This window comes from Zophobas morio, unplaced genomic scaffold (assembly GCF_036711695.1).
Source record: "Zophobas morio isolate AGI-343-1 ecotype UQ-CSIRO unplaced genomic scaffold, CSIRO_AGI_Zmor_V1 ptg000020l, whole genome shotgun sequence".
NCBI classification, from domain to species: Eukaryota; Metazoa; Arthropoda; class Insecta; order Coleoptera; family Tenebrionidae; genus Zophobas; species Zophobas morio.
The window spans coordinates 2543181-2555848 of NW_026972125.1; the positions used below are offsets into that span (position 1 = coordinate 2543181).

General features: G+C 34.3%; 2 protein-coding genes across 2 annotated transcripts; one reads left to right on the plus strand and one right to left on the minus strand.

The window, feature by feature from the left end:
• Nucleotides 1-111: 111 nt before the first annotated feature.
• LOC135131486 (uncharacterized) lies at nucleotides 112-1963 on the minus strand. Its single transcript, XM_064059257.1, has 3 exons — nucleotides 1039-1963; nucleotides 930-988; nucleotides 112-883 (listed from the first exon to the last, which is right to left on the minus strand). The coding sequence occupies exons 1-3, from the start codon at nucleotides 1054-1056 to the stop codon at nucleotides 235-237; spliced, it is 726 nt and encodes a 241-aa protein (XP_063915327.1). The 5' UTR covers nucleotides 1057-1963; the 3' UTR covers nucleotides 112-234.
• Nucleotides 1964-2543: 580 nt separating this feature from the next.
• Nucleotides 2544-11187, plus strand: LOC135131434 (uncharacterized). The gene is made up of 3 exons (XM_064059185.1): nucleotides 2544-2729; nucleotides 2787-2836; nucleotides 10512-11187. The coding sequence occupies exons 1-3, from the start codon at nucleotides 2709-2711 to the stop codon at nucleotides 10828-10830; spliced, it is 390 nt and encodes a 129-aa protein (XP_063915255.1). The 5' UTR covers nucleotides 2544-2708; the 3' UTR covers nucleotides 10831-11187.
• Nucleotides 11188-12668: the final 1481 nt, after the last annotated feature.

Consider the following 12668-nt stretch of genomic DNA (forward strand, 5'->3'; position numbering starts at 1 on the left):
CACGTACCAAGTCTAGAGAAACTGAAACCGTGACGTAGTCTGAAAAAATTCTGGTACTATCTTGTCGAATTTTCTCGCACCTCTTAATTAAAAAAAAAAACGTCAGACAAGTCGGATTTTTCATTTTTATTATAAAAAACAAGTGTAAAATCAACAATAAAATAAGATTAAAAGGTACTAACATTAAAGGACTAGCAGACTTTTGTAGAGAGAGGAAGAAATTCCAGTAACAGTTTACTCGTAGCCTCCGTGGCCGCCGTCTCCTCCCTCATAGCTTTCGTAGCTGTTGCCCAGCTCGCCTCCTGCGCTGATCCCCTCGCTGGCGTGGCCGCCGCCGAAGCCGCCCCCGAAGCCGCCGCCGTAAGAGCCCAGCCCGCCGCCGAAGTCGTGGCCGCCGCCCATGTCCCCGCCGCCGTAGTCTCCCCCGCCGATGTCTCCACCCTCGTGGCTCAGCGCCGCCACGTGCCCGACTTCGTGGCCGCCATCGGAGCCGCCGCCACCGCCGCCGCCACTGCTGATGGCGTAGCCGTGGCCGCCCCCGATGCCGCCGCTCTGGCTGGCGCTCTCGTAGCCGGAGTAGCCGTGGCCGCCGCCGATGCCCCCGATGTCGCCGCCTATCGCGTGCGACTCGTCCGAGCTGCCGTGGCCACCGCCGAATCCGCCGCCGAAGCCTCCGTGCCAGCCGTGGCCGCCTCCGCCGCCGCCGCCGTGGGTGACCACCTCGCCGTCATCGATTCCTCCGGAGTAGCCGATGACCTTGTAGAACTCGCCGCCGCCGCCACCGCCGCCGCCGCCCTCGTGTCCCACATGCTTGACGACGGTGTGCGTGTGGTGGATGGTCTTGACTTTGAAGGGGACGTGGATGATGACCTTCTTGTGGCCGCTGCAAACAGAGGGTTAGTGGGGGTTGGAGTGCGGGGGCGGCTTACCCTCCGTGGCCGCCGGCGTCGCTCAGGCCCAGCAAGGAAATAATCCCGAAGGAGGCTATCTGCAATGAGAGGGGGTTAGTGGGGGCGGGGGTGGTCGGGGGCGGTTTACCACAAGACGGTAGGCCATTTGCGTGTGGCTACGTTGAGGATTTTACACTAGAGAGCTATGCACTGCACTAAATCCGGGAGATTTGTGATGGTGAAGGAGTTGGCGAGAGGCTATTTATATGGTTGGGTTTTGTTGGTAAAATGAAAGGAAAAAGATGGATCGAATGGTGGAATCATGAAAGTAGAAGAAAAACGCATTCGACCATACCTCGGGCTAATCTATTCGGTGCTCTCTTTCTAGGTGTGCATAGGCGGAGGCGAGGGAGCGGCGGCGGCGGGTCCGGGGAAATTCCCAAGTCGAAGAAGAAATTTTTGAGCTTTTTTTTCGTGTTGGAAGACCCGGATTTCGGGTTTACGCAAACCCATCGAGCGAAATAAACAAAAAAACAAAACCAAACTCTCCACACCTTAGAAAACATTCCAGATTTTTTCTTTTTTGACATTTTTGAAACCGATTCGAACTTTTTGGATTTTAACAACGACAAGTTGCGTGTCGCAGATTCTAAATTATAATCTATGCAAATCGGAGAAAATAAGTAGAACAAGAAATCCATAAGTCAAATTACAGTCTCGTCTAGAAACGCCTTTTTTGATCGTTTTCGCTTTCAGTGATACATTTTCTCCTTATTTGTTTACGTATATTAGACGGTGTAAACAAACTCGGATTACCGTAAACCGACCTTAACCTTTCCCGACCTCTAACTCACCATTACCGGTACTTTCACTCGCATTTTTCGATCTCATTCATTTCACAATTTTAGTTTAATTAGTATGATTCTACAAATTTTTTTATCGCGTTTGATGGGCCCGAAAAAAATAATGAAATCGAGTCTTCGCAAAAAATGGAGAAAATTAGGTGAACTTGAAAATAACGCAGGCTAATAAACTCCGAGCTTGGGAACGTAAAATCAGGCGACAGAGGAAAATTTGTTGTTTTGGTGGCACATTTTTTTCTAGCATCTAGAATGTCCAAGTTTAAGGTGTTAATAAATACAACAATAAAAATTGGTCTAAAGTTATTTCGAACTTTCCTTGTCCCTAAGAAAATTGAGAGTCGCCGGTAAAAAAGTAAGGGCGGATTAATAAACCACAAGTATAGAAGAAGCAAGATAGTAGAATCCCCGGACTATGACTTCAGTCAGATTGTTGTAATTGTGGTGTAGCACAAGGGTCAAATCTTGGACCGCTGTTATTCATTATGTTTTTCAATGATATTTCGCTTATCAAGTAATACCACTTTGTTTTCTTGACAATCATCCCTCGTCCATTTAATCATCACCAGGACCCTAAACCCACAATCTGCATCCACCTCCTCCGCCCATGGTTCATCGGCACCTCAGACAATTACCCGCCCGCCCGCTCTCCGCTTTTCGTTCTCCGTACCACAATTATCCCAAATTACATTCACCTCTTATCAGCGTGTCACCTCCTGCTTTTCCTTTCTAACCCATCGAAAGTAAAACCAAATCGAAAAAAAAATTCAATACCGTCCTAATCAGCGTGTATTTTTCCCATCGTCAGTGCAATTTCGGTCCCTCGACCATCAACAGCCCGAATTTACCCGGTACGGTCACGTACCGGCGGGTACCATGTCGGTAATTACGCTTTCATCAATATTGTGATGGTGATATAAACGTGTGATGGAGGATCCTGGGCCAGTGCTGCGACGACATGGGGCTCGGGCACGTACAGGTGGGTCTTCTTTTTGACAATTTTTGAATTCGGTTGATTTTGGTTTTGTTTTTTCAGGTGGCGTTGCTGGCGCTGGGTGTTCATTGCGTGGCGGCCCTTTTCGAGCGGTAGGTCGCCGGACCATGGGTGTTGGTACTGTTGGTAAAAACGTAACGACTTTCCATTTGTTGGCAATGACTTTTACTCGATTTTTTGCTTGAATTCTTCGGTTATTGTCGTGGTAAATTATTTCATTTCTCGGCTACTTTCCGAGGCTGATAATTAGAGTTGATAGAAAACGGAGTGATTTCATTTCCCAATGGGAAAGTGGATGAGGCTGTATTTGGAAAAAACGATGGGCGGTTTTGAATTCTTTGAAGCCGTGTTTGGACCTGTTTATCAGATAACGGTATAATGTTCATTAATGGATAGTAAAGTGGTGTCTAGTAACATGATGACTCATTTTCTAAAAAAGCAAACTTTTTGGGTTTACTTTCTTGAGAAAAGTCGATTTTGTAGTGTCAATGTCAATGTCTCGAAATGCCCCAAGCCAATTTTTTTAAATGTGTTTATAAGTGCTGAGGATTCAGCTTAATCCAGTAAACAGAGAACGGAAATCTCCACAAAAACCTTTTTTTTTTGTTTAAATGACTTGACGAAACTATTTTAATTCAATTTTTTGGACCGAATTCTTGGTTCTAGTGAAAAATTCTAGACATGTCAAAACTAAGTGAACCATCCAATGTTTTGGAATTAATTGAAAACATCGATGTAGACCAGATGTAAATTAAATTTCGTTATTTAATCACTTCCTGAAAAAGTGAACAATTTTTTTTCAAAGGAACTCGATTTTTTCACTAACCTGAAATCAAAATCTGGAAAAAGTGAAATGAAATTGGTCGTAATACTAAGATGACGTCCACTTTTACTTCCCGAGGAGCAGTAAAGTTACTTCAGTGCATTGATAATTTAAAACTTGTCCAAAATCTTGCTTCATCACCATTTACTACCAATTAGTGTCCAGAGAAATTTCGTTACAACGTGATTATTCAAGGTCGGAGAAATTCGTGCACATTTGAATGATTCAAACCGTAATTTAAAATATTCGTACTAATTAATTCGTGACAAAAAAAGTTGGAATGTTGTAATTTTGTGCTTTTTTGACTTTACAAAAATTTAGCGCAGTCACAATAAATTTGCAACTTCATTGAAATGAATAAATAACGTTCGATTTGTCGTGTCTCTTGTGACGACGAACCCGGATAAACCTTCAAAAAAAAAAAAGCATTAGATCCTCATTCTCACTGACTTAATGAAGCTCTCATTAAAAGAAAGTTCTGTTTATTGCGATGACGGTTTCATCACCCAGACGAATTTCTATCGACCGTCAATTTTATTAATTGTATCGTCAGCGAGTAAAAAGCGCTTCCACTTTATTGTGAGCAAACAGCTTTGTATCGTTAATTGTAACTTTCGCGGGTTCATTAAATAATAATAAAAAAAACTTCTAATTGAAGAGTGCGCAAAGTTTGTTTAATAATAATAAGGCGTGAAAGAGATTGTGAAGAAAAGCGGTTTACTTTGGTAACTCAGATTCCACTTTAACAAAATCATAAGCTTTTACGTGAAATTCACTCCATATCAATGCATTTTCTCTTTTTATGTTTCATATTTATGTCTAACGACTTCCATCACTTTCGATATTAAATTAGCATGAAAATCGTTGCTTGTTTAATTATGCTTTGCTTGAATCGCACGCGACATTTATAAACGCGGTTCCAGTGGTCGAAACTGTATTCCAGTGGTGTGTGGGGTCGAGGTTGCTGCGAACACAAATTTCACGCTTGAAATTATGCAAGTAAGTGGCAGAATTTTTAAACTAATTAGAAGTTCTGCCACTTAAACTTGACTCCGTTCTGTGTATTCTATTTTTAGACGTTCTATTAGTATTCTGCAGTTGGCAATAATACATAATGGTGAAAGCACTGGAGATTGCAGTGGCGGATCACGACGGGAAACTGTTTATAATGATGTGACATCTGATTCTGCGTTCTTGATAATGAAGTGTTCAGACAGACGTGAAAAGCGACCTTCGGTGATTGTTTCATATCGGTTTTGTAATCTTTGTGGTGACAGACTCCAGACACGTTAAGTGTTGCTTTTTTTTGTATCTATTATTTTTATGTCATCAGTATTGTATTTTCGTGACTAATGATTTCCTTTTACATTTAAATTCATAGATTTATTGATTTTGTTTCGAAATTTTTAAAAATCTTGTTTTTCGGAAATTTATAAAGATTTTTTTCTGTGGTAGTAAATATTATATTTCTAATATTTGAAGTAGAATTAACTATTACATGTATTATTACAATTAAATTTTGAAAGCGGCTTTAAAGTACCACGTGACCGACTCTACTCCATTCAGATCGCAGAGCGCAATAAAAAACACGATCAAAGACAGTCATGGCTTTACGGCGGTTTGTCTTCGATCGTTGCATTTTTTTTTTTTTTTCAGATATACATCTTCAAAAATTCAAGGTTGTCTTTGATCGTGTTCTTTATTGATCTCTTGGTGTAAACTTGCCCTACATCACCCTGTGTTGAAGGTTTTGAAAATTAACATTTTAAAGTCATAAGAGCAGTTCTAAGAAATCTGAATTTAATTTCTCTGTGAAAAATTTAATGAAGTGGAACTTAGTAAATTAATTTTTTATGTTTAATTTTCTACTTCCAACATATACAAACTTCCACTTATTTGTTTGTAAAAATTTAAAAGCGACTTTGTTTTTTTTACTTCTATGGGTTGAAAAATAATAATTTTAAAATCAAATCAATTTTTTCTGCAAACTGTTATGAAAAATTTGATTTAAAAAATAATGAAATTCGACTAATCTGAATTTTCATGTCAAGTCAAATTTGTATTTTTTGCGTCTATTATTATTAAAACTCAAAATAACTATATTATAAAAAAATGGCAAATTTAGTGTACTTTAACTCTCATGGTATTTTTCTAAATTTTGGAATTTCTACTAGATAAATAAATTAGATGAAATTAATTAAATTCCGAAAGTGTTCGTTTTTTGACAATATTTTTATTTACTAATTTAAAACATTCTTCTGTATTTTATTAATACTTTTATCTGTCTGTCTATTTATCAGTCTGTTTATTCATCTGTTCATCTATCCATCTATATATCTATCTTCTTTGATGTTTTGACTTTTTGGGTTTCGATTTTTCAATTTCTCGGTTTTTAAATTTTTTGATTTTTTAATTTTGAACCTTTATTAGTCTCCATTTTTCAATTTTTCGATTTCTCAATTTATCCAGATTTCAATGTTTCGATTTTTTAATTTTTCAATTCTTCGATTTATCGATTTTTTTAATTCTAAACATTTTCAATTTTGTACCATTTCGGTTTCTTAATTTTTTGAGTTTTTATTTTCCGACTTTTCGATCTTTTGATGTTTCGATTTCTCGATGTTTCAATTTTTGAATTTTTCAGTTTCGATTTTTGTTAGCATTTTTCGATTTTTCCGTTTTTTAGATTTTTCGTACATTTCAAACTTTTGGATTTTTTGATTTTCCAATTCTTCGATGTCTCAGTTTGATAAATTGTCCAATTTTTCATCATTTCAGTTATGGAATTTTTCAATTCCCAGAATTTCAGTTTTTCGTTTCAATTTTCCGATTTTTCAATTTTTCGATTTTTAAATTTTGGATTTTCGATTTCTCAATTTCTCATTTTTCGACTTTTCGATATTTCAATTTTTCGAATTTAGGTTTGCTCAGTTTTTCAATGATTCGATTTCTCGATCTTCCGATTTTTTGACTTCTGGGTCTTGAATTCTTCGGTTTTTTAATTTTTCGGCCTTAAATTTTCCCATTTTTTAGTTTTCCATTTTTCAATTCATCGAACTCTCTAGATTTCCATGTTTCGATTTTTTAATTTTCCGGTTCTTCAATATATCGATTTTTTTTATTTTAAATTTTTCAATTTTTAATTGTTCGATTTTTTGATTTTTCGTTTTCCGACTTGTCGATTTTTCGTTCTTTTGATGTTTCGATTTCTCGATGTTACAATTTTTGAATTTTTCGATGTTTCGATTTTTTGGTTTTTCGGTTTATCGATTTTTCGTAATTTTCGAGTTTTGGATTTTTCGATTCTTCGATATTTAAATTGTCAATTTCCCACTTTTTCATCATTTCAGTTTTTCCCCAATTTTCAGTTTTTAGATTCTTCGACTTTCCCTTTTTGCATTTTTTCGATTTTTTAAATTTTGCTTTTTCGATTTCTTAATTTCTCGGTTTTTCGACATTTCGATGCTTAAATTTTAAGAATTTTTAGATTTTAGGTTGTTCAGTTTTTCAATAATTCGATTTTTTGATCTTTTGATTTTTCGACTTTTGGGTTTTAGATTTTTCGATTTTTCCATTTTTCGGTTTTTATATTTTTCTATTTTTTAGTTTTCCATTTTTCAATATATATATTTTTGGAGATTTCTTTTCGATTTTTTAATTTTTCGATTCTTCGATTTATCGATTTTTTTAATGTTAAATTTTTCAATTATTAACATTTCGATTTTCCGATTTTGATCCATTTCGATTTCCCAATTTTTCGATTTTTCGATCTTTCCATGTTTCGATTTCCCGTACTTTTCGACTTTTGGATTTTTTAATTTTCCAATTCTTTCGATGTTTCAATTTTCAATTTTTCAATTTCCCAATTTTTCATCAATAATAATTTTGGAATTTTTCAATTTCCCGAATTTTCAGTTTTTCGATTTTTCGATTTTTCAATTTTTAACTTTTCGATTTTTCGATTTTGGCCCATTTGGATTTCCCAAGTTTTCGATATTTTGTTTTCTGATTTTTAGATTTTTAGTTCTTTTGATGTTTCGTTTCGGTTTCTCTATTTTTCAATTTTTGAATTTTTCAAATTTTCGATTTTTCGATCTCTGGCTTTTTCGCTTTTTCGTACTTTTCGAATTTTAGATATTTCGATTTTCCAACCCTTCGATGTATAATTTTTTCAATTTTTCAGTTTTTGGATTTTAAAATTTTGGATTTTCGATTTTTCAATTTTTCGGTTTTTCGACTTTCCAATATTTCAGTTTTTCGAATTTTTTAATTTTAGGTTCTTCAGTTTTTTAATGTTTCGATTTCTCGATTTTCCGATTTTTCGACTTCTGGGTTCTAGATTTTTCGATTTTTCAATTTTTCAATTTATAAATCTTTCCAATTTTTAGTTTTCCAGTTTTCAATTTTTTAATTGTTCAATTTAACGATTTTTTTATTTTAAATTCTTCGATTTTTCGATTTTGTCCCACTTCGATTTCTCAATTTTTTGATTTTTCATTTTCCGACTTCTCGATCTTTTGATGTTATGATTTTTCGATGTCCTAAATTTTTAATTTTTCGAAGGTTCGTTTATCCGATTTTTCGGTTTTTGGATTTTCCGATTTTCCAATTTTTCGATGTTTCAATCTTGAAATTTTTCAATTTCCCAAGTTTTCAACATTTTAGTTTTGGAATTTTTCAATTTCCCAAATTTTCAGTTTTTCGATTCTTCAATTTTCCGTTTTTTTAATTTTTCGATTTCTAAAATTTTAAATTTTCGGTTTGTTCAATTTTCAATTTTTAACTTTTCGATTTTTCGATTTTGTTCCATTTTGATTACCCAATTTTTCAATTTTTCGTTTTTCAACTTTGCGATCTTTTGATGTTTCGATTTCTCGAGTTTTTAAATTTTTCGATTTTTCCCTTTTTCGATTTTTCAATTTTCCATTTTTCAATTTTTTGACTTGTCGATTTTTTTTCATTTAAATTTTTCAATTTTTCAATTTTCAACTTTTCAATTTTTTATCTTCCCGACTTTTTGATTTCTCGATCTTTTGTTGTTGCGATTTCTCGATGTTTCAATTTTTGAATTTTTCGATGCTTCGATTTTTCCATTTTTCGTATTTTTTGATGTTTCAATTTTTCAATTTGCCAATTTTGCATCACTTCAGTTTTGGAATTTCCCCGAATTTTAAGTTTTTCGATTCTTCATTTTCCCAGTTTTTCAATTTTTCAGTTTTTTAAATTTTGGATTTTCGATTTCTTAATTTTTCGGTTTTTCGACTGTTCGATATTTCAGTTAATAATTTTTAGATTTTAGATTTTTCAGTTTTTAACATTCTCGATTTTTCGACTTCTCGGTTTTAGATTTTTGGATTTTTCAAATTTTCGGTTTTTAAATTTTTCCATTTTTCAGTTTCCCATTTTTCAAATTTTCGATTTTTCCTTTGATCAAGATTTCGATGTTTCAATTTTTAATTCAGTTTTTATTTCTAATTTTAACTATCCGATTTTTCGATTATGGCCCATTTCCATTTCTCAATTTTTCGTTTTTCGTCTTATCGATTTTTCGATCTTTTGTTATTACGATTTCTCTATGTTTCAATTTTTGAATTTTTCAATGTTTTGATTTTTTGACTTTTAGATTTTTGGATTTTTCGTAATTTTCGACTTTTGGATTTTTTGATTTTTCAATTCTTCGTTATTTCAATTTTCAGTTTTTCAATTTCACAATTTTTCATCATTTTAGTTTTGGAATTTTTCAATTTCCCGAATTTTCGATTCTCCGATTCTCCAATATTTCAGTTTTTCGATTTTTTAATCTTTGGATTTTCAATTTTTCGATTCTCGATTTTTAGATTTTCGGTTTTTAAATTTTGCGATTTTTTAGTTTCCCATTTTTAATTTTTCAGTTTTCAGCTTTTTAAATTTTTTGATTTTTTAATTTTGAACCTTTATTAATTTCCATTTTTCAATTTTTCGATTTCTCAATTTATCCAGATTTCAATGTTTCGATTTTTTAATTTTTCGATTCTTCGATTTATCGATTTTTTTAATTCTAAACATTTTCAATTTTGGCCCATTTCGATTTCTCAATTTTTCAATTTTTCATTTCCTTGACTTTTCGATTTCTCGATCTTTTGATCATTCGATTTCTCGATGTTTCAATTTTTGAATTTTTCGATGTTTCGATGTTTCGATTTGCCGTGTTTTCGATTTTTCGGCTTTTTTGATTTTAGGATTTTCCGATTCTTCCATGTTTCGATTTTTCAAGTTTTCGATTTTCCAATTTTCCTTCATTTCAGTTATAGGATTTTTCAATTTTTCGATTTTTCGGTTTTTCGATTTTTAATTTTTTTTTTCTTTCTTTTCTTTTTCCTTTCTCTATGTCTTAATTTTTCATTCTATTTGTTGTATTTGTAATTTTTAATCACATTGTTGACCTCTTTCTTGGTGTCGGTTCTCGCATTTTTCCTTTGTTCTTTTTTCTTAAATCTTTTCTTTCACATTTTAGCTTTTTACATGACATTCTTTTCCATTTTTTTAGTTCTTCTGGTTTCCGTTAGTTAACTAACCATCTCCAGGCTTTTACAATTTAACAGGAATCGCCAAAATTAAAATTACAGTTAAAATAACACATTTAAGTAGAAAAAAACCTAAGGAAAAAATGTTTTCCGAAAAAGAAATTCTAAAATGCCAAAATACCAATATGATTAAAAAAGGTCTTCTAGTAGGCCATGGAATTTATTTTTAAAATAATCATGTTGGCACTGCATCTATTTGACAGTTTTTTTGTCAATTAGACAGTAAATATCAAGCTGAACAAACTAAGCGTGCTGCCAACATATTTTTTTTAACATTAAATTCCAAAACTTTTTTCGTGGATTTGAAAATGTGTTCTGGGGAAGTCGAAATTCGAATCAAAACCAAAAATTCCCCGTTTTAACTTTTGCCATCTTCCCAAGGCCCTACCACTCGCCGCCCTTCACGCCCGCCCACTTCTACCCCAAGCCTCCCCCCATCAAGCTGCCGTCGCTCAGCCTCGACGACAAGTTCTACTTCTCTCTTTCGTCCAAGCCCAAGAAAACCAAGTACTTCGTCGGTAAAATACCCGACTACTGGAAGGCCATACCCGTCGAAAAAAAGGGGCCCGCCCTGGCCCAAGAGCCGTTCCGACCCGTCCTCCACGCATTCAGTCCGCCCGAAGACGACGTCAAACCGGTTACCGAGCACATCGAGGGCGACCTCATGTACGACTTCAGGACCAACACGCACTCGTTTTGACGGAGATGGGACAAATTGGATGACGGCTCCATTTCCGACCATGGCGGCTGTCAGCGCCGAAAGTTACGGTTAATTATTTTAAATGGGACGTAGATGGGCTCATGCGGAGAGCAGCGTTTTTTCCTTTCGCGCTGGGAGTGCTGGGACTGATGGAAATGGACGCTGCCAGATTTTGTTTTATGGTCGAGTTCATACAAATTTATTTTAATTCGAGGGCTAGGATAGGTAGTTATTAAGTCGTAAGTTTCGTGTAGTTGAGTTTGTTGTTTTTTAGTTTTATTAGTCGAATAGCTGTGTTTTTAATGTACAGATTTACCGACGGGGTAATAAATTCGAGTCATAAAGTTTTTTAAAGAATTTAGGTTTTTTTGGTTTTAATTTGACATGTCTTGGTTGAGTTGTGTCAAGTGTCACTTTGCGTTTGGGGGATTTTAAATGTTGCCAACGTAAATCAACATTTCAGTACAACGACAGAAGACATTACATGAGCTATTGCTCAATAATTCTCAACAAACCAGATCACTTTCCTTGGACTTATTGCTACTTTCACTGCACATGGTTGCAGCAGTTGCCGGGAGAAATGAAAGTATCCTTGACAATGTTCTTTCAAACTGCAAATGCAGTTCATCGACTTATAATTCTTAGGTATTTGTGGTTTAACTAGATTATGATAACTGAATCGGAATTTTTGGTTTTTTGCCTCTGTTTGGCTGGAAAAGTGTGCCTGCAGACTCGCAGGTGTTGAAAAAGTTGCTCTAGTTGTTAATTATTATTTAAAATTAGTAATTAACAGTTTTCGTTACTTGAGGATTGGTGTCAGTGGCTTTCCTTTCTATTTATTATCTTGATGAAGAGAACAGGAAGGAAGTGGTAACTGAAACCATAAAGTTGTGTTAGCTAGGCAACCAACATCACACATCTGAATATTAAATTGCCTAAGTTTGGGTGGTGTTTGTTACGCCAATAATTAGATTTTGGTTATTTCAAATAATTTTTCAAATATTTACACTGTATCATAAGCGTAATATGATAAATAATGCTTTTAGTTTTTAAGTCAAAAAAATCTTAATATTATTTTTCAAATATGTGTTGACATTTTTTTAACTTTAAGGTGCACTTCAATAATGTATTATTTTTTAAATAATGCCACCTTAGTTATATATTATTTTCAATTATAATAATTCTGATGATACAAATCAGGCTTTTGTATATGCAACACAAAATACACCCGACTGTCACAAATTTACATGGAATTTATATATAAAAAAAATGTTTATCTTCACTAATTTTTGACAAGTTTGGTTTCAACTCAAATGATGGCTCTTCTGGACATTTTTTAAATTAAACCATTTTTCCCCAAAGAACGATTTTTATATTTATCTTGAATTTCTCTTCGACTGTATGCAACCAGTCATACAAGAGTAGTAAATTCAAATAACGTTTGTCTACTCATCTCCACTAACAATGGAATGGGGTCATTTCCAAATTTTATAAAATAACGCTTAAAAAAAATCAAAGAGGGTCCTTCCTCCTTCATTCGGGTGGGTGGGCGGGGCCACTTTGATTTTTTTTAAGCGCAAATTCGACCACTTTCCCAATATTTTACTATTGTTCGCCAATATAAAATCCACTTTTCGTCCCACAGCCAATAAAATGAGTGACTAATTTCATTGGTTCTTAACTAAAGACGAATCTCATCTCGGCAAACATGACATTCTAGGTAACCGTGAAATTTTTCTTTTTGATTTGTGCATTTTATGAATTATACAGAAAATTTTAATAAATGAAGAACTTGAAAAAATATAATTAAAGTGATAAATTAAAAAAAAGTTTCTGAA